Genomic DNA, 22642 nt, shown 5'->3' with positions numbered 1-22642 from the left:
AGAAGAGTGAAAGTCTGCCCCGAGTTATACTCTTGTCTTTAATCATCCATAAAGGTCAGAATCCTACCTATAAAGGACCCAAAAAGGTATTTGCTAGGAGGTGATTACACAAAGACTTTGCAACACGGACTTTTAGAATTTTAGCACAATATGGTAATACCTATCTTGATATTCACTTGGCCTTTTAAAAAAAAGGTACGACAATAGCGCCTTTAAATGATTAAGGAACAGTACCCTGCGACCGTAAGACATTAATCAGTGCTTGTAGAGGATCACTTAGCAGCGTCCATAACTGCTTAGAAATGGGCAGAGGACCAGACTCAAGTGGGAGATCCTGAATTTATTTTTTATGGCCAGTCCATTTAAAGTTAAATTGTCCACTTGAGGTATTTAAAATAAGCATGCTGTGTTTGTTTTTGTCTTCGTGTGAGCTGGTTGAAAGGCTTATTTAGCTATCCCTTTTCTGTTTGCCTCAATGTTAGCCAGAAAAAAAGCGTTAAGTTGGTCAAAAGCTTTTGGAGGGAAGTAATTCCATGAGTGACTCTATCTGTTGAGGATAATACCTAGACAATTTCGAACACCTCCGTCTATAGTAGAAACATTCCTGATCCTATGAGCATAAAATACCGTTTTTCTGGCTGGCAATAATTTCATAATTTAATACTTTAATACTCTGCTGTAATAGCAAAATTTATATCTGAACTGGCATTATCATAGTTCTTGTACCACTGTGCTCTAGTTGTCGAAGTTTAGTTTTGGTTGCTACTAATTCTGGAGGGAGCCATGGTGCAAGTTTCTCTCCTTCTGTAAAACACTGTCTGACAGGTGGTACTTGTTCCTGGAGTGCCTCATTCTGCTAATAAGTAAATGCTGAATCGATATTATTAACAGATTTGAACATTTCAAATGCATAGTCCTCTAGTTTTTCTATAAATTCCTTGTCTATTTTACACAATTGGTTTCGATGTTTCCAAGATCAGGAAGAAGAAATGGATCAAAAAGTGGTTGGAGCAAGTACAGGAATGCGCTGACAGCTCTCTTACTTCAGCATTGTAAGCCCATGATAAATCTAATAAATGTAGGATGTGTCCTTTTTCATATGTGGGTGTATAAATATGTTGTATAAAACATAGAGCGATCAATATCTTTTTTTATTATATTCATGTGACCAGCTGCTCCGGAGTGAAAAATGGTTCTGCATTGGCATAGTGATGTTAAGAAGCTTAACAGCAAAAGTAGTACCCTAACCCATCCCAAAGATACACGGCTGCCTGAACAGCTTGAACATTATTTGCTTGAAGTCTGCGTTGAAAACTTTAACCTTACATGATGGGCTTTTTAGAATTCAAAAGGAGGAGCCTGTATAGCAACAACCCAAATGAATATACTTTGAGGTACACTCTTCACTAAAAAGCAGAGGCAAAAGTAAACCAGGAATGGAGGCTCAAAATAAATTAGACACAATTTGCTATTTCATTTGCATCAACTACTATTTACTGACCTCCTAGGAGTAGCAGGCTTGACATCATGCCCACATTCAGCCTGATAGCATCACAGGCATGAAGCCTGACTGCACAAGGATTATAAACAAACCTAAATGTCCATCTACCATTTTGTTCTGAAAAACACATATTGAATGATGGCAGACTCATGCCCATAAGATGATTACATTTGATCACCAACCATGCCTGTCAGAATGACTGAACAGTGAGAGATTTCTTCAGTTTTGTTCCTGCATGTCAAACAGAATGCCATTACTGTGACCAGTTAATTAGTGTCAAAAAGTTCCTTAAAGTAAACAACTTTATAATATGACATCAGTAGCTCCTAGTTTTGAGGACTGATGAAACCTTATTGAAAATAATTTTAATAGAGCAAATATAATGTTAATGTTTTGCAGGTGACGTTGTTGACGTTTACCAGCGGGAGTTTCTTGCTCTCCGAGACCGCTTGCATGCAGCTGAGCAGGAGAACCTGAAGCGCTCAAAGGAGCTGAGCCTTGTGTTGGACCAGATCAAGCGTGCCATCTCCGAGAAGCAGGCTTTGCGGGATATCAATCGGACATGGAGCAATTTATCTGGTAAGTTAAGGTTTTCACAATTTTCACCTCTCTTCTTTACTTCCAACATCCCTCTTTCACTCTCATCTTTCCTTTCTTTGTTCACATCCCTTGAATCATCTCCAGTTTATCCTTTATTCCTGCTTTCATCCTTTAGTCATACATTTCTTACATTACTTGTCTTCTCTTACTTTTGTGTTATCTCCCACCTATATCCTATGTTCTCAAATGAGCAAAATCGTCATGTTTCTCCAGTTTTAGATATCTCATACATTCATGTGCAATCTGAGTAGTCTCCACAATTAGGCCGTCAAACTCTGAATTTCTTTTCTTTTCTTTTCCCAGCAACCATCAGTACAAAATCTGAATTTAGTTTTAATCTTTCACTTTTTCAGACTGTTTACCTCTCAGTGGCTCAGGGCGATCTCTCTCTCTCTTTTCTTTCTTTCTCTCTCTCTTTCTCTACTTGTGATTCCTTCCTTCTTATGCTCCAAAACTAAATTCATAGAAAGTACATTCTTCAGCAGAGGCATTATTTTTCCTTTGCTAAGAGGAAGACTTAAAAAGGTACCATATTCTACTTCCTGGCCCTTGAGTTTACTGGTTCCCTTAGAGGGGACTGGTTTTCTCAGGAAAAAAATGTTGTTTCCTTCATTGGAAAGTTTTCTTTAGAGTTTAGAGTCAACATAATGTTAGCCAAAAGTGCATCATGCAGGTTGCATCTGTTGTATGCACTATCAAGGTTTTGCACATTGTGAGATTCATGACACTTTCTGATCCCAGAGAGAGCGATTAGACCCAGGTGGGTCTACCATTGTCCACAACTAAGAGGAGTGCTCCTTTTCAAAATAAAAATCTGTCTAGACGTTCTTCCAAATAGCATCTGGCTTTAAGATATTATTCTTCCATTGAGAGGATGTTCGTCTGATCGGTCTATCACCAGATTTTCCTTAAAAGCCCTTGTCATTTGGCTGACCGAATGGCTCTCACACTCCCATGCACCAAAGCCTTTACCTAGAAGATTACACTTGATTATCTGTTGTCAGGAATGGGTATGATACCAGAACACAGCTTTTAAATTTCCAGTTTTAAAACCATGTAAACAAAGAAAACTGTGGTATGTTGCATTTTCAGTCATGTTTCTCTTTTATTCTTGTTGTTCTTAATGCTTACAATTCAAAATCAGTCACTGAAAGATGCATTTGATTGAAAACCACCCATAAACCAGAATTTTAAAATAGTTTGTAAAAGAATTTAGGAGAACGCTGCTCCTATGCTTTTTTTCTTATGATGGTCACTCAATGTCAATTAACACAAAATTGTTTATAGACATGTGTCTTTTTTCCTCCTGGTTGAGTTAGGATGTTTCCCTCCTTTTCAGATTTCCCAAAAGACTATGCTGGCTCTTTTTGAGAAGTATTTTGTTTATGCTGAAAGGGCGAGAAGGATGAACAAATACGTTTGTTTTCTAACTCCCTGACTCATTCAAACTGAAATGTAACATCTAGGTAGAGAGGACACATAAGAGACTGAGGGATACAGGGGATCTTAATATCAAGGTGAAATAAAGAAGGTTGGAAAGTGTCCTTCACTTGTCCCCCTTACGTCATTTTGAGAATGGTAGCATGAATCCTAGGTGTGATATGCCCTTTCCCATTTAGAGATCCCAGACCTAATTCTTTGCTACTGTCATTCTTGACCTACATTACGGACCTTAGAGACATCCTGCTTGAAAATGTATTTGCATCAATGTCATTCAGGATTTAGTTAATGATGCCCTCAAAATCAAGGGCTCAAATTTAAATGAGCATGAGGGCCTGGAGAATACCGACCCCTCCCCCCCCCCCCCCCCCCCCCCTCTCCAAAGTCTTGTCCTGTCTAGCAGCGAGTGCGACATAACAGCATCCTCCCTTTCCTGTCACAGATACAGTTACTCTGTACTTGATGACATAGGTGATCAACAAGAGACATCACCCAAAACCTCAAGCAAGACATATGGTCCATAGGTACTTGGTCTATTGCAGTCAACTTTCTACATGGCTACGACACCTTTCTCAGTATGCCCTGGAAAGAAATTTAGAAACGAAGTGCAGAGTACCCGATTTGGACTTACTTTTATGTGGTGGGCAGAGGGGAAGGAAGTGACAATGATTGGTATCAGAGTAGCATGCTTGGCCTCTTGGCCACTATACTAGCAGCCTCATTGGTCCTACCAGCCACATCAACCACCACAGAGGTACTCCTATCATTAAAAGCAATGAGCTCAGTCCCAATCTTCTAATCAGTCGCTCTCCAATGCCTCTGGGAGGCTGTCATCTAATACCAGACAATGGCTCGGCTCTCTGCCCACTTCATCCTGCTCCACGTCATGTGAGGGAGTCTCCACTGTTCTGTCTGTACCAGTGCTATCTGAGAATATTTCTCCTCAATATACATAGATACATATGTCACCTTTTTCTTTAGCAGCTGCTTCTGATCTGACTCAAAAATGCCAGGTCAAGTGAAGAAAGGTCTTTTTTGACCCTGTGGGACTTGTGGCAAGAAAAGGCTCTATTCAGATCCACTCAAAGATTGTTTTTATTGCCTTTACCCATCCCACAAAGCAAAGAATTGTTAAGTTATGTTGCACCTTTTCATCTAAGACCCTAAAGCACAGAGTGGAGGTTGCCGATATGGCTCCAGAAGCTTAAAACTAAGAAAGATCCTGTATCTGAAGATGATTGTGAAGATTCTTCACCTTCCTCAAGAAAACTTTAATACAAAAGAGAAGAGGGGCAGTTCGGAAGCTCATTCTCCTCATGAGCCTCCCAAAGAATCTTAAAAAAAGACCCACCATGGGTCTTTCAAGGAGCTAAGTTCATCTCTGTAAGCACAGAAGGAGCATAGTCCCTCAGAACAACATCCTGAGGGACATTAAGAGCATACTTTCTCTTCAAGAAAGCCTGAAAAATCCAGGTCATAGCCTTCTACACCTTCGCCTCAAATTCTCTCCAAGTTAAAAAAATAAATAAAAAATAAATAAAAAAATGAATAATCAACAGAGATGTCGTCAACAAGTTAACTACCGTCCACGATGACATCGTCGTCTACTGTTGTGGATTCTTTTTAGCTCCTAGTTTGGGCAACCTTATTTTTGCTTTAGGCTCGTGACCTTTGCCCTTTCAAATACGTATGCATTTTATTCATTTTATTATATTTCAGCATAGCTCGCTTTTCGCTTGCTTGTTTGTATATTATAATCAGCTGTCTTTCTGAGAAAGCATTGTTTTTCATGTTCTATATTTATCAGTCCTTTGCAGGCATTTGACTCTTTGCCCTACTCAAGGCTCTCATGTTTTGTACACAATAGTTTACTCAGTATTGTTGCTCCAAGAGTTACAAAATCAAATCGCAATCCTAGACATATCACCATGTCAGGCTTGTTCTTAGAGCGCAACATGTTTTGTTGTATAAATACTGTATAGGCTTTCGGAGGGTAGAGGACATTCCACCCATGGCCGTTTTTGGGAACATACCCCATTTCATTGACAGCTTTGCTGATCCTGGCCTTTTCTTTCCAGCCAACCAGGAGGATTACCAGCAGACAACAGGTTGACCCTTGACGATCTTTCAGGTATGGGGTTGGAATTCCTTCCATAGACACGAACAGGAAGAAGGGCTAACACTACTATTCGCTCAGGTTTAGACATTAGAGTATAGGTATAAATCACTAGATCTTAGGAAGAGATCAGGATGGTGGGACTGTTTAAAATTTTTACTTTAATGATCACAATCATCACCTTATTATGTTTCATTTGCCTGATAATCAGAGCTCATGCTTTTTATCATTAGATGCAGTTGCTTCAAGAAATATAATGAAACTTATCCTGTATCTCTTTGTCTGCTTTGGCAAGTGTGAGACTTTGTGTGACTGTAAGAAAGTGGTATGATCTGTCCCCCACAACTTCCCTGAGGAGTCAGTGTCATATTTCTAGGTTGCCACGTGTCACCTTTGCGTTCTAGGTTTGGATGAGGTGCTGCTATCTAGCCAACAAAGTCAGGCTGACAGCTGCCAGTCGGTGTGGGACCGATTCAGTCACCCACACTCTGCGCTGCTGTCCTAAACTAAGCAATCTTACCCCCAAGGCGAGAATCCTACAACAGGCCACACCATCGCTTAGTCAGACACTATTTTAACAGATCTCCAGAGTATCTCTATCTCTCGCATATTAATGGTACCCTAATTACCATATACGGAAACATTGTGGTGCTAAGGAAAAAATCCTCCTCAGCTAAATAGGTACTACCTTTAGGTTGTTCTAACTTGAACCTTAAAAGGATTCCCCAAATTGGTGTTTCAATCTCTGACGTTTACCCTTTTAAAATATGGCGGACCGTCAACGGATGGCAATTACAGTAAATATATGACAGCCTCTCACACACCATTTAGTAAGTAATGGGCTCAACGATGAGGATAGGGATGCATATATGACAGCCTCTCACACACCATTTAGTAAGTAATGGGCTCAACGATGAGGATAGGGATGTTAGATTCGACGAAAACCGCTACATCTGTGTTAACTATGACAACAGCGACCACAGTCACTGCGGTCGCATTCTTGTTGACGATGACTACCTCTTTGATGATTCAGTCTATGACACCGATACCGTTGACCCTGAAGATCGTTTCTGCCCCATTGATATCAACAATTCCATCAGCGACAAAGTCAGTTCCAGTGCCATCGCTGATGACACTCCAGATGACAATCTCGTCAACAAGAAAAAAAAATCCAAAGAAAAACTGCAAAAGGCAGAGAAAAACAAATGTTTGGTGCCAGAGCATACATCTCTCAGTAATGTATCAACCTTACCACCAGCCCCCTCTTTGTTTAGGATAATTTGGATGATGAGGGTTCTTTTGGTGTTGCATGCAGTCCATCAGAACTACATGCAAAGTATCCACAGGATAATGATAACAAGGAAGAAGGCTATTGTGAGCAAGGATATTACCCTCCTCAACAAGAACAATTTCAACAGCACTGCCTGGAGGAAGCGGTATGTCCCCCAAGTTAGTTAATCTCTGATCTGCAGGATATGATGGCCGACTATTGGTAATGTTTTCCACCTATATCTCCTTCGCCTAGGCTGTCTGCTCCACCTGCAAAGACGACTCCTGTTCAACTGTCTGCCCCACAAGCTCCAAGAACCTTGCCTCCACCTACCCCACAAGGCATACCCCACAGACAGTTCCCCTCCAGGATACTAATTCTTCAGGTGATGAAAAAGAAGAGAGTGAACTTTGTGATATTCACGACGAATGGGATGACTACCTTATACCATCACTGTTGTCCCAGATGCCACAGATTCACCTCCCGAGAATGTAGGAGTTTTCCATAATCTCCTTGAGAGAGCAGCAAGGAGATTCAACCTTCCCATGCCAGCAAAACAGACAGATTGTTTTCTATATGATTTCAAGGAGCCCTTTCGGAAGAGCATCAGAGCTGTACCCATAGTGGAGTGTATCTGAGATGAGGGGATTAAAACCAGGAAAAATCCAGCGACAGTAGCTGCTGTTACCACTCCTGGATAAGAAATATAAAGCCCCAGAAGACTCTCCTGACTGCCTCATTGGGCATCCAAAACCCAACTCGGTGATCATCCAAACTGCCCAGTGTTGCTCAAAAACCAGTTTGCACCAATATTGCCCCCCCCACAAAGAAGGTTGGTGCATTGTTAACATTGGAAAGCAATTTTCCTCAATGTTGGTGCTCACAGAGCGAGTAGCAAACTCTTTGGCAGTCCTTGGGCAATTTGCTCACCATATGTGGTCAGATATTGCCCCATACCTTGAAAGCCTTTCTTATGAAGCAAGGGCTGATGCAAAATAAGATATTACAAGAAGGAGAGCGATGAGATTGATTGCGCCATGGCCTTTGCCAACTCTGGCTTTCGTGAACTGACATGGGCAGCAATTTTAAGGAGTCAGGACCGGCTGAAGGCCACCTCCTTCAGACCGGAGGTACAAAGTAAAATTCTGGACCGTCCATACAATAGCGAAGCCCTCTTTGGAAAACATGTTGACAGCGCTCTTCAGGCAATCAAAACAGACACTTATACAGCCAAATCATTGGGAACATTGCAGTATTGGAAAATACCTTTTTGATGCGTATGTTGGAGAGGGCAGTCCTCCTATAGAAGAGGTTGCCATCAATACCGGTACCCACAGTCCCAACAGACGCAACCCCTGCAGGTAGACCATACTAGACCACTCCAGACGAAAAATTGGGCCGGCAAGGAAAGGACACAGGCCATCATCAATGACGAACTACAAACATCAGTCACACTCCCATCTCCCACCACATGTCTTGGTGAGAGGATATCCAAACATCTGCCACAGTAGAAAAAAGTTACAACGGCCAGTGGGTATTAGATCTCATTCAATTCAGCCACACATTAGAATTCATTTAAAAACTGCCTTGACCTAGACTCAAAAGTCCATACAAAAACATCTGCATCTTCTCAAGTTGGAAATCAAGACCACGCTCAGAAAAGGTGCCATAGAATAAGTTCCTTTAGGCTAGAAAGGCAAAGGTTTGTTTTCCTGTTTCTTCTTGGTCCGGAGGAAGTCAGGGGAGTAACAACCAATCCTGGATCTGAGAAAACAAAACACTTAAGAAGCAAATGTTCTGCATGGTGGCCCTTGGATATCCTACAGCTTCTAAACCAGGTAGATTATATAACAACCTTAGATCTCCAAGGTACATATTTTCAGGACCCGATTCACCCATAACACAGACAATTTCCCAGATTCACAGTAGCTGGCAGCCATTCTCCATTCAAAGTCCTCCCATTTGGCCTTAAGTCTGCCCCTCGCAGTTTCACAAAGTGCTTGGCCGAAGTAGCGGCTTTCCTAAGATAAAAGAAATATCCAATGTTTCCTTACCTCGATGACTGGCTAGTCAAAGCACCTTCCTGCCAGGCCGCACAGCTATCCAAAAGGATAACATATTTAAGAGCTACGCCTGATACACCACTCAACAAAGCGTATCCCACACCAGAAAGACAAATCAGATTGTTAACTCTAGCAGAACTAGTGCAAAGCAAAAAGTCACTTTGCGTTCGCCTCTACAAGTCCCTGCGAGTGATGAAGTCATCTTGCATTCCTTTCGTTCCATTCTTCCGCCTGCACATGCTTCACCTACAGGAAGAATTGGACAGACAGTGGATACAAGCAGCAGGCTCTTTTGACAGTCTCATCCAGGTCACCGCAGACAGGATCGCAGCCTTGTCCTAGTGGACTCAAAAAACACATCTTTCAACAGGCCTGACTTTCATAACCCAGGCTTCTCTGTTGGTCATCCTTTCGAACCAATGCACAAGTCAAAAAGTCAACATTTGTTGTGGAAGGTCTCTTTCTTGTTATTTCAGCAGGTAGAGTTACTGAGTTCTACCTCTTTGTATAAATCTTACACGTTCTTCCATGGTACTTGGTGCCTCAAGAACTGGGCCTTCTTATTTTTTCCAGTGCAGACCCATGTTCGACTTATAAATTAGACTATTATATTACATAGATTCTTGCCCAATCCATTGAGCCCAGCAGATGGAACTGTTCATATTTCAGTTGTTAATTTAGCCCTTAGATATTACTTCGAAAGGCCGAACATGTTTAAAGTTTGAAACAGCTTTTTTGTAAATAATATGTCTCTTTGCAAGAGGCTTCCTTAGAGGGTTGGGGAGCTCATCTGCAGGATCTGCAAGTCATTGTCATATGGAAACCCACTAAGCCACTTCTACACATCAGTCTTCCTGAACTCAAGGCAGTACATGTAGCCTTGCAAGCCTTTCTTCCCAGAATAAAAAAAAACTGCCGTGCTCATCACCTCAGACAACACCACCACCATCATGCACTACATCAACAAAAAGGGTGTCGCAAGATCTCACCTCCTATCCCAAGAAGCACAAACTATTTGAGAATGGTCGATTCGTTATAAAGTGGATATGAGAGGAGAACATGTTGCCTCTTTGGCAACTGAACACTGTACTTTTGCAACTAATAAAAGACCCTTATGAACCCATCCATAAAACAGACATTGTTTCTGTCTTGGAAATTGACTCCTCTCTTGGCTTTAACATCAGCTTTAACATCAGCAAGACGAGTCAGTGAGATATAGGCTTTTACCATCCAAGAACCTTTCTTGCAGTTCATTAACGATAGAGTGGTTCTTAGAAAAAAAAAACTAAATGTATTCCAAAAGTTTCATCAGATTTTCACCTGAAATAGGCAAAAGTTTTTTTCCTATATCCTAAGACAGCAGCAGAAAAGTCATTGCATTCTTTGGGTGTCAAGACCTACCTTGACAAGATAAAGCACTCTGCAAACCCATTCCTCTTTTCCTAGCATGCAGCGCTCTCAGGAAAGGTTATCCTCTATCAAAGGTAAGTGTAGCTAGATGGATATCTAACCCCATTCAATTCTGTCACCACAATGCTGGCACATTGTTGGAGTCAATTGTGGATGCTCATTCCACCACAACTATGTCGACTTCAATAGCATTATTTGCTGGTGTATCTCTTAAGAATATCTGCAGGGCAGGGACCAGGAAACATAAACACACTTTTATGCAGCACTACTGCTTGGAGGCTGCAGTTCACAGAGATGCGGCACCCGGCCAAAGCGTATTACGACATCTTTTGCAGTGAAAAGTGAGCCTTTGTAATGAGTTCTTCCCACCAGCCTCATTCATTACGCACATTTTATATTGTTTCTATATGCATATGTATAACTCTGTGTATATCTACATACGTATAAATATCTATATGTGTGTGTGTGTGTGTGTGTGTGTGTGTGTGTGTGTGTGTGTGTCTGTCTTTCAAGGTTCATACAATGCATGTGCTATTCAACTGCTATTTAATCTGATTCAAGAATGAGACTCCATGAACGATCCAATACTAGAGTAAGAAATTAAGTTACTTACCTGTAACTGTAGTTCTCAAGTATTGGAATCTTTCATAGGAGCCTCACCCTCTTCCCCTTAGAGGCTTACCTTCTATGCCATTTTGTGTTTATTTACCAAACAACTGAGGGACTGGTGCTTCTCAGAGGATTTTTCTAGAGGTTGTTGCAACCTGTTTGGTTGGAGCTAAAGTTTAGTCTCTCTTTAAAAAATGACTAGACTGTGTTACTAAACGGAAGGGCCTAGGGACTTTCCAGTCTGTCCTTATTACACTGTTTTCTAATAGTACCTTGGGAGTCCCATCTCAACGACTGGGAATGATTTGGGCATGTGAACCTATGAAAGATTCCAATATTGGAGAACTACAGTTTCAGGTAAGTAACTTATTTTCATATTGGCATACTGAGCTTATCTCTATCTTTCAGAAAGGACTGGCTACACTGCATGCTGCAATTGGTAACATTTAGATTTGTTAAAGGCACAGGGAGCCTTTGCCTGCACTGTCTTAATGTAATACCTATGAGGCTTCATTTTACCTTCATTTAACACACCGCAATGATGCAGTGTTGTTTACTAATGTGTTTTTTTGTTTTTTTTTTACTTCTGAAATTCATGAAAGATTAGTCTAGATAGGCTATATAGGTTGTGTTTTTTACATTGGCATGTTTTGGACATGTTTAGTTCACACCCTGTTTTAAATTATTTGTGGAATTATTTGCAGAAAAAATGTTCTGGGTCCCCTGCTCACCAGACTGGGAAGAATCTACTAACATGACACCAGCCTCACTGCAGGCCACTTACCATGGTACAGAATTTGGAATGCAGATAAACTCAGCAGTTGCTGCTGGAAACCCACAAATTAATTCTCTAAATTACATGGTGCTTTCGGATGTCTTTGAACCCTGGTACTCTCTAGATATTGGCTCATTTGCTAAAATTAAACATTTAGGTTCCAAGATCATTGTTCGAGAAGGAGGAGAAGGTAAGTAGACGTGTTTCTGATGGATATAGCTACCTGTGGATTCCTCACCTTATGAATTCTCCCAATGCGGCAGCATTTGACAGAAATTTTTTTCTTCCCCGCTCTCTACATCGACGAGAACGTTACAATTGCCTGACTCCCACGCAACTCCGTCTGACGTCATTGTGGCAATAATAGGTCCTCGTCGGCGTGCTGACGTCAGTTCCCTTTTTTCGTTGCCTTCAAAGCATAACGTTTTTTCCTAGCTCTCTTGGAAGTTACAGTTACCGAAGGTGTTTGATTGTAGGTTACCATGTCTCCTCTTCGGAAATCCGAATTCAAGCCTTGTCGGGAGTGCGGGGGGGTGGGGGTGCATGTTGGTGACGGACCCACACAGTAACTGCCTGTGGTGCTTGAGTTCTGAGCACGATGTGGAGGAGTGAGGTTCATGCCAGAGGATGAACCCAAAGGCGCTTAAGGAGCGGGAGGCCAAACTCTTTTTGGCCAAGGCGAAGAAGGAGCATAGGAGTCATCGCAGGTCTTCTTCCGGAAAATCCTCGAGGTCGCACAAGAAACGGCATGATTTCCAGCTTCGTTTGGATAGAGGTCGGTCCAGATGGAGGTATCCATCAAGTCGGCGACGTGGGAGGTTAGTCAAAACGGCGAGTCCATCACCATGGAGTCCTCCAGCTTCTCCGGCGCCTTCAGTCTTCGAGGTGTTTGAGCCTCATGAGAGTCCTCGCTTTTCGTCTGGAGCACAATCGGACATTCCAGCGCCACAGGAGGAACAGGGGTATCCAGCCTTCCTGGCTCCGGGTGCGGACCCGGCAGCATTTTTAAATGCCATATTTAACATCTTCAATTCTGTGGCCCCTGGTGGTGCACTGGCTGGTCCCACAGGTCCTTTGACCTTTTCAATAGGCTCTCCGGCTCCATATAGACCGGCGCCGTTTATGCCATTTTGCCCTGCGGAGGGTGTTGCGCCGATACCGTTGGTGTCGCCCGGAAGACCTTCGAAGCCGGTTAATCCCCTGCGAGACCAATAATGACGATGACGTCGCCCCATACTCATTCAACGCCGGTGAAGCGGGCCCATGTACCCTCAGCGCCGATGGATTCGGTTTTGGCGTCGGATGGATCCGTAGAGCGGGTTATGTCGCCTGGTCCACGTTAGCCGAGATCCTCGACGTCGGTGAATTCAATGTTGTCGCCGAGAATAGAGGCCAGGTTAAGGTCAAGGAGAAAGGCTCTCAGACTTTTAGAGGAGTGAGAGTATGAGAGGCAACTCCTGGAGGAAGGAGAAATTGCTGAGCCCCTAGGGGACTATCAGGGTTTGGACTCGGCAAGTGGACTAGATACTTCCCCTGAGTGGGATCTAGCCTCTCCTGGGGAATTTACAGAGGAGGCAGCCTCTTTTCATTCTGTGGTAAGGAAGGCAGCAGATTTTCTGGACCTCCCACTACCACCTGGAAAGGTCAAGACTAATATTTTGACTTCATCCTGCTTCAGCTGTGGCGGAGCCACTTCTGCCCTTTAACGATGCTCTTACAGAGCCTATTCTGGAAGTTTGGAAGAAGCCTGTGTCTTCACCTGCTGTTAGCAGATCGGTTGCAAGGGGGTATAGAGTGGCTCCGGGGGACCCGGGTTTCCTGTTGAAACATCCGACCCCGGAGAGTTTAGTGGTACAGGCTTCATGCTCGTCTCATTCGGTTCCTGGTTCCTTCCCTGGCACGCCTTCAGACAGGAAATCCAAGAGGGTGGAGCAGTCTGCTAAAAAGACCTTTTCTTCATGTAGCATGGTCCTCAAATCTGCCAATGCGGCTTGTGTTTTGGGCAGATACTGCTCTGATGGACGCTGCCAAGGCTGTGCTATAAGATCTGCCTTTGGAGATGCAGGGATTCCTGTTGGATGCTCAGGCTGCTGCTATGCAAGTTATTCAGTCGGGTCTGGACACTACAGACTCTGTGGCCAGAGCGATGGGTACTTCCATTGTCACCAGAAGACATGCGTGGTCGAGGTCTTCTGGGTTCTCGACGGATGTCCAGATGACCTTCTTGGACCTGCCCTTTGATGGGGACAAATTGTTTGGGGCTAAAGCTGACTCTGCATTAGAGCGCTTTAAAGAGAGTAGGGCTACTGCCAATGTCTTTGGGCCTTCAGGCTTCCACTGCCTCCCCATTCAGATCCTTTAGGAGGTTTAGGGGATTCGGACGAGGAGCTTCCTTTCGTGGGAGACCCCAACCAGCAGGCCAGCAACCTTCAAGTCTGCCCTTTAGAGCCTATAGAGGGCGAGGTATAGTTAGAACAAGAGGGGCCACCCAGCAGCACCCTTCCCCTTCCTCCAGGGGGATGCAGCAAGGAAAGCAGCCTTAGTTCTCTGCCCATTGTGTCTCATGTTTCTTCTGTAGGGGGAAGGTTATTTCATTTTCTCCGTGGGTGGGAGTTAATCACATTGGACTCCTGGGTCCTCAATATTGTGGGGAAAGGTTATGCCCTTCCTTTTCGGGAGTTTCCCCCTCCCATCCTTCTCCACCCATCCTTTTGCACAGAATATCTTCTTCTGTTACTGCAGGAAGTTCTAGTCCTTTTATCAAAAGGTGCAGTGGTGTTGGTTCCAGAGCAGGAAAGGGGTCAGGGTTGTTATTCAAGATATTTCCTGATCCCCAAGAAGGATGGTCGTTTGAGGCCTATCCTGGACCTGAGGGTTTTGAATTGGTTCCTCAAACAGGAGAAATTCAAAATGCTGACCCTAGCGCAGGTGCTTCAGGTGTTGAACAAAGTGGATTGGATGGTGTCGGTCGACATGCAGGATGCTTACTTTCATATTCCTATTCTCAAGTCACACATGAAGTATCTCCGGTTTGTGGTGGGGTCGCAACACTACCAGTTTGCGGTCCTTCCGTTTGGTCTTACTTCCGCACCTCGAGTCTTCACGAAGGTGATGGCGGTGGTTGCAGCAAGTCTCAAGAGGAAGGGAATAGCTATATTCCCTTACCTGGACGATTGGTTGATCAAAGCCAAGTCTCCAGAGTTCGTGTTGCATCACCTGCGGATGACAACCCAGTTGTTGTTCGATCTGGGCTTTTCGATAAACTTGCCCAAATCTCACCTGGAGCCCTCTCAGTGCCTCCTGCTCATAGGGGCAGTACTGGACACAACGTTGAATCGGGCTCTTTATCCGCCTTACCGGATTCAGGACATTCAGGCGCTGATTCCAATGTTTCGAAATGGAGTGGTTGTTCCAGTCCTCAAGGTCCTACGTCTGCTCGGTCTGTCCGCTTCTTGCATTTTGTTGTTCACTCATGCACGCTGGCATATGAGGGCTCTTCAGTGGTGCCTCCGCAGGCAGTGGTTTCAGCACAAAGTGAATCTCGAGGAGTCGATAAAGATCTCTAGAGACACTGCAGCGGACCTGCAATGCTGGACTGTGGACAGCAACCTTTCCCAAGGAAGGCCGTTTTCCCTACCGCCTCCAGTGGCCACGTTTATAACGGATGCCTCCACTCTGGGGTGGGGAGCTCATCTGGGGGACCTCGAGGTCAAAGGTCGTTGGTCTCCAGTGGAACAGATATTTCATATCTGTTGGAATTGCTTGCGATACATCTGGCTCTCAAGGCCTTCCTCCCTTGACTTTGCGGTCAGTCGGTCCAGGTCCTAACGGACAACACTACTGCGATGTGGTATATAAACAAGCAGGGAGGAGTAGGGTCGTACCTTCTCTGCAGAGAGGCTCTGCGGCTCTGGTCCTGGGCTCAGCACCATCGGATTTGCTTAGTAGCAAACCATCTGGCCGGAGTTCTGAACGTGCGTGTGGACAGTCTGTTGGCGTTTCTCGGCCGATCACGAGTGGCGGCTCCATCCAGACCTGATCCGTTACATCTTCGAGATGTGGAGGTTTCCTCAGGTAGACCTGTTTGCCACTCGGGAGAACGCGTACTGCCCATCGTTCTGCAGCCTCCAGTATCTGGTGCAAGGAGCGTTGGGGGACGTATTTCAGATGTCCTGGAACGGCCAGCTGCTTTACGTGTTCCTCCCCATACCCTTGATTCCTCTGGTTCTGAGGAAGGTTCGCCAAGACTGGGCCCAAGTCATCTTAATAGCTCCGATTGGCCGAGAAGGATGTGGCACACAGACCTTCTCCAACTCTCACTGTGCTCTCTGCTCCGTCTCCCTCACAGGGCAGACCTCCTCTCGCAGTCGCAGGGGCAGGTTCTACACCCCCACCTCCAGAGCCTGCACCTTCGTGCCTGGAGATTGAACAGGCCAATCTGAGTTCTTTTTCTCTCCCTCCAGAAGTGGTTGACGTTATTTTAGCGGCCAGGCGACACTCCACCAAGTCTATCTATGCTGCAGATGGGCACAATTTGTTGATTGGTGTGGAGAGAAGCAAATTGATCCCTTACGAGCCCATTTGTCATACGTTTTATAGTTTGCATTGTCCTTGGCAAAGAAGGGGTGTGCAGTTGCGACTGTCAAGGGCTATTTATCGGCACTGTCTGCCTTTCTATGCCTTCCTGACCAACCTTCCTTGTTTAAGTCCTGTATAGTTGTAGGGCTCTTAAAAGGACTAACTAATAGGTTCCCCCCACTCCATTTGTTATGCCTCAGTGGAATTTGAATTTGGTTCTTACTTTCCTGATGGGTTCACCGTTTGAACATTTGCATTCTTGCCCGTTTAGGCTTTTGGTTTTGAAGACAGTGTTCCTCACAGCCATCACGTCTGCTAGGCATGTGAGTGAGCTTCAGGCTCTTAGTGTTAAACCCCCTTTCACATCTTTTCATGCAGACAAGGTGGTACTCAGAACCAGGGTGGCTTTCCTACCAAAGGTAGTTACTCCCTTTCATATGGGGCAATCCATCACATTCTCTTCCTTTTACCCTCCTCCCCAACCATCGACCGAGGAGGAGAGACTGCATCGGCTTGACCCAAGGAGGGCTTTAAGCTTTTATATTGAAAGCACCAGAGAATTTTGAGTGGACGATCAACTCTTCATTGGCTATGTGGGGAAGAGGAAAGGCAAGGCCGTCTATAAGAGAACGCTGTCCAGGTGGGTCATTCTTTGTATTAAAATCTGTTATTCTTTGGCAAAGAAGGATCCTCCTGTTGGAATTAGGGCCAATTCCACCAGGGCTAAGTCTGCCACTTCAGCCTTGGCCACAGGTGTTCCAGTGGCTGACATATGTATGGCCGCACCTTGGGCTTCCCTCCACACTTTCGCTAAGCATTATTGCTTGGGCGGGGACGTTAGGAGGGATAGCCATTTTGCACGGTTGGTGCTGCAAGATTTCTTAATGTGACCACTCGGGCACCTACCTCCGAGTGCAGTACTGCTTTGGGACTCTATTCATAAGGTGAGGAATCCACAGGTAGTTGTATCCATCAGAAGAACAAGTTACTTACCTTCGGTAACGCCTTTTCTGGTGGATATTCTAGCTACCTGTGGATTCCTCACGGTCCCACCCGCCTTCCCGTTGCCTGTCTGGTCATACCAAGTTTTCTTTGGGTGAATATATACATATATATTTGTTTTTACTGTTTATATTTGAATAAATATTATGTATTATATTTGATGTATTTTTGTTGAGTATGTGATGTCGGTAATCACCTATTCGCCTCAAAGACACGTAAAAAATGGTGAAAACTGACGTCAGCACGCCAACGAGGACCTCTTATTGCCACGATGACATCAGACAGAGCAGTGTGGGAGTCGGGCAATTGTGACGTCCTCATCGATGTAGAGAGCTGGGAAGAAAAAAATTCTGTTGAATGCTGGTGCATTGGGAGAATTCATAAGGTGAGGAATCCACAGGTAGTTAGTGTATCCACCAGAAAAAGCGTTACCGAAGGTAAGTAACTTGTTCTTATGGTGTTTTCTTCTTTCCTACAATACCTATAATCCTGAAAGTGATTGCCACACACTTGCAAAGATGATTTTCATTATTTTTACTGGGCTAATTGGTGGTATCCAGACCTGATTCACTTGTCCATTCAGCTACACAGGATACAGGCAAGACCTTCTCTCCAGATATAACCTACCATTGCTGAAGTTAACTGCCTGATTCCTGAGGACCTACAATAAGCCAAATGATTTTTACCAGGTGATGGCATAAACATCCCTAAAGAGGTGGAACATCCATCCCCTTAAACCTCCTATGCTTTCACCTTTGTCTGGTGTCTAGAGAGGCAGGTTGATCCAGTGACTTGCCAGGAAAAACTAAATGATCTTGCCTTAACCTGGCCTGACAAAATGTGGCTCCAAGAACTGGGCCTTTTTTTCCCCAGTGCAGACCCATATTGGATTTACAGATTATACTGTTACTTTACATAGATTCTTGCCCAATTTATTGAGTCCACCAGACGGAACTGTTCATATTTCAGTTGTCAATTTAGCCCTCAGATATTACTTCGAAAGGCCAAACATGTTCAAAGTTTGAAACAGCTTTGCAATGGTTTGATTTGCTCCGAACTAGTCCTTAGCTTGAAGGATTCTCTTGTATCATAGCTTGATATCAGAAATCGAAATGGGCTTTGCCAGAGAGGCCCAAGGCACATTTCACTAGAGTAAAGCAGCCACCACTATTCTGGTGTTAAATGCCCCAGTTCCAGTAATTTCGTACATTACTTGGCGCTCACCAAGTACATTTGCAAAACATTACTGTAAGGAAATGGCTCCCTGTTGCAGTTACCCCCCGCTTTTTGCCTGATACTGATGCTGACTTGACTGAGAAGTGTGCTGGGACCCTGCTAACCAGGCCCCAGCACCAGTGTTCTTTTACCTAAAATGTACCATTGTTCCCACAATTGGCACACCCCTGGCACACAGATAAGTCCCTTGTAAAAGGTACCAGTGGTACCAAGGGCCCTGTGACCAGGGAAGGTCCCTAAGAGCTGCAGCATATGTTGTGCCACCCTAAGGGACCCCTCACCTAACACATGCACACTGCCATTGCAGATTGTGTGTGTTGGTGGGAAGAAAAAGGCAAAGTCGACATGGCATCCCCCTCATGATGCCATGCCCACAAAATACTGCCTGTGGCATAGGTAAATCACCCCTCTAGCAGGCCTTCCAGCCCTAAGGCAGGGTGCACTGTACCACAGGTGAGGGCATAGCTGCATGAGCAATATGCCCCTACAATGTCTAAGTCTATTCTTAGACATTGTAAGTACAGTGTGGCCATATTAAGTATATGGTCTGGGAGTTTGTCAAAAAAGAAATCCACAGCTCCATAATGGCTACACTGAATACTGGGAAGTTTGGTATGAAACTTCTCAGAATAATAAACCCACACTGATGCCAGTGTTGGATTTATTAAAAAATGCACACAGAGGGCATCTTAGAGATGCCCCCTGTATTTTACCCAATCCTTCAGTGCAGGACTGACTGGTCTATGCCAGCCTGCTGCTGAGAGACGAGTTTCTGACCCCATGGGGCCTTTGTGCCCTCCGAGGCCAGAAACAAAGCCTGCTCTGGGTGGAGGTTCCTAACACCTCCCCCCTGCAGGAAATTTAACACCTAGCAGTGAGCCTCAAAGGCTCAAGCTTCGTGTTACAATGCCCCAGGGCACTCCAACACCTAGCAGTGAGCCTCAAAGGCTCAAGCTTCGTGTTACAATGCCCCAGGGCACTCCAGCTAGTGGAGATGCCCACCCCCTGGACACAGCCCCCACTTTTGGCGGCAAGTCCAGGGGAGGTAATGAGAAAAACAAGGAGGAGTCACCCACCAGTCAGGACAGCCCCTAAGGTGTCCTGAGGTGACCCCTGCCTTTAGAAATACTCCATCTTGATTTTGGAGGATTCCCCCAATAGGATTAGGGATTGCCCTCCCCCCCCCCCCCCCCCCAACAGGGAGGAGGCACAAAGAGTGTAGCCACCCTCCAGGACAGTAGCTATTGGCTACTGCCCTCCCAGACCTAAACACATCCCTAAATTCAGTATTTAGGGGCACCCCAGAACCTAGGAAACTAGATTCCTGCAACCTGAAGAAAGGACTGCTGACCTACAAGCCTGCAGAGAAGGAGGAAGACGACAACTGATTTGGCCCCAGCCCTACCGGCCTGTCTCCATCTTCGAAAACCTGCTCCAGCGACGCATCCGACCGGGACCAGCGACCTCTGAAGCTTCAGAGGACTTCCCTGGACTACAGGACCAAGAAACTCCCGTGAACAGCGGCCCTGTTCAAAACCAGCTACTTCTTTGCAACAAAGAAGCAACTTCCAAGGGCTTCACGTTTCCCGCCGGAAGTGTGAGACTCTACACTCTGCACCCAACGCCCCCGGCTTGACCTGCAGAAAACTAACATCTCAGGAAGGACTCACCGGCAACGGCGAGCCCGTGAGTAACCAGAGACGACCCCCCTGAGCTCCCATAGCGACGCCTGCAGAGAGAATCCAGAGGCTCCCCCTGGCCGCGACTGCCTGTAACAAGGGACCCGACGCCTGGAACCAACACTGCACCCGCAGCCCCCAGGACCTGAAGGAACCGAACCTCAGTGCAAGAGCGACTCCCGGGCGACCCTCTGCCTAGCCCAGGTGGTGGCTGTACCGAGAAGCCCCCACTGTGCCTGCCTGCAACGCTAGAGTGACCCCTGGGTCCCTCCATTGTTTCCAACCTAAAACCCGACGCCTGCTTTGCTCACTGCACCCGGCCGCCCCTGTGCCGCTGAGGGTGTACTTTGTGTGCCTTCTCATGTCCCCCTGGTGCTCTACAAAACCCCCTGGTCTGCCCCCGAGGACCGGGTACTTACCTGCTGGCAGACTGGAACCGGAGCGCCCCTGTTCTCCAGAGGCACCTATGTGTTTTTGGCACCTCTTTGACCTCTGCACCTGACCGGCCCTGAGCTGCTGGTGTGGTAACTTTGAGGTTGCCTTGAACCCCCAATGGTGGGCTGCCTATGCCCCAAACATGAGACTTGTAAGTGTTTTACTTACCTCCAAAACTAACCTTTACTTACCTCCCCCAGGAACTGTTGATTTTGCACTGTGTCCACTTTGAAAATAGCTTATTGCCATTTTTACAAAGACTGTATGTGATGTTGCTTTCATTCAAAGTTCCTAAAGTATCTAAGTGAAGTACCGTACATTTCACGTATTAACTGTAAATCTTGAACCTGTGGTTCTTAAAATAAATTAAAAAAATATATTTTTCAATATAAAAACCTATTGGCCTGGAGTAAGTCTTTGAGTGTTTGTTCCTCATTTATTGCCTGTGTGTGTACAACAAATGCTTAACACTACCCTCTGATAAGCCTGCTGCACGACCACACTACCACAAATAGGGCATTAGTATTATCTATTTTTGCCACTATCTTACCTCTAAGGGGACCCCTTGGACTCTGTGCACACTATTTCTTACTTTGAAATAATATATAGAGCGAACTTCCTACAATTACTGTTTTGATTTTGAGTGCAGGACTGTCACTCTTCCAGACTTCCTTGCATAAACTGTTTGCATAGTCTTGATCCACCGTTTGTTGATAGCTTTCTGTTTCACCTCAATTGAAGTTGTGGATAAGCTTACAGATCTTCTAGCTGCAGATTTCTTACCTTTGACTTTCCCAAGTCCTCAGGCTTGATCTGGAAATTTTTGCTTGAGCAGTACCCTTGCGTGCGCCATCGGTTAGCTTTGCTTGGTTCCCCGTGGTGTTGTAGGTGCCAGATATGATATTGTGGCCATCTACATAGGTGCCACCTGCCAAGCATGCAGATGTCAGTTTTTTTCCTGAGAGAGCTACCCTACTGTTGTGTTTTTTGGCAGGCCTTTTTGGAGTTTTGTTGAGTATTTTTGAATGTGTGTTGAGGATATCCTCATGAAAGGTAGGATTCAAGCAGTATGGCGCCTGCCACCGCACCATGTCAGTTACAGACCCTCACCATGTCTGTCTATGGTGTTTTGAGGGCATCCATGGTTCTAAATCGTGCTCGGACTGCCGGGCCTTGGCGCTGAAGGCTTTGAGAAAGCAGTCACTAAAGCTTCTTGCAGCCTGACAGTTGATTTCATCAAGCACAACTCCTTGGAGGTAATGGTCCCGGTCAAGGAACGATTGCAGGTCCACTCCAGGAGCCCAAAGATCTCCTCTCACTCAGTGGCTTTGGGTCACTGGGGAAGAGGCACAAAAAGAAGTCATCATATAGGCGGACCTCGACTTCACCTCGTCCGTCATCTGACTCAACGCATTCAGAACATGAATGTTCCAAGCATGAATCTGTGAAATTGATGCCGGATCTGACTCCGATCCTCCCTCCATTTCCAGAAGCTGGAGCAACCTCCGCTCAGATGAATGACTTCTATGAGGCCATGTGCTGTGTATTCGAATTGGCAACTTCTCTGGAGCACCTTTGGATCCCACAGGGTCGGAATAGGCCCCATCAGGTTCCACATCGGCGACTTTGGCCTCCGCTCCGATGGGGTCTCATGGATCCAGCTCGGCGGCAGTCGTACCCACGCAACCTTTTCCTGTGTCGATACTCGAGGCACTACCACCTGCGGCGCCAGCCCCACTTTGATTTCCGACATTCCGGAGCCGGGATGACGTTGCACGACACCGACTCGTTGCCTGAGCATTATTTTCAACAACCAGGCATGTTAAAAGAATGGAGGGGGACCCTTTAGAACACCAGTTAGAGCAATCATTGGACTGGTATGAGGAACTGGGAGAGGCCAGTGGACTGGACACATCTCAACATCCTGG

General features: G+C 45.3%; 1 protein-coding gene and 1 long non-coding RNA gene across 2 annotated transcripts in view; one reads left to right on the top strand and one right to left on the bottom strand.

The window, feature by feature from the left end:
- MGAT4B (alpha-1,3-mannosyl-glycoprotein 4-beta-N-acetylglucosaminyltransferase B) overlaps window positions 1-22642 on the top strand; it is a 1476931-nt gene that overhangs the window by 184347 nt on the left and 1269942 nt on the right. Inside the window, exon 2 of the mRNA XM_069199505.1 lies at window positions 1901-2080. Coding sequence (XP_069055606.1) covers window positions 1901-2080 — 180 coding nt within the window. The remainder of the gene's footprint in view (window positions 1-1900; window positions 2081-22642) is intronic.
- LOC138245689 (uncharacterized) overlaps window positions 1-22642 on the bottom strand; it is a 112707-nt gene that overhangs the window by 67869 nt on the left and 22196 nt on the right. The window lies entirely within an intron of this gene.

Source organism: Pleurodeles waltl, chromosome 7 (assembly GCF_031143425.1).
Source record: "Pleurodeles waltl isolate 20211129_DDA chromosome 7, aPleWal1.hap1.20221129, whole genome shotgun sequence".
Lineage (NCBI taxonomy): Eukaryota > Metazoa > Chordata > Amphibia > Caudata > Salamandridae > Pleurodeles > Pleurodeles waltl.
The sequence above is the reverse complement of the archived record's forward strand: the minus strand, read 5'-3'. Positions and strand labels throughout refer to the sequence as shown.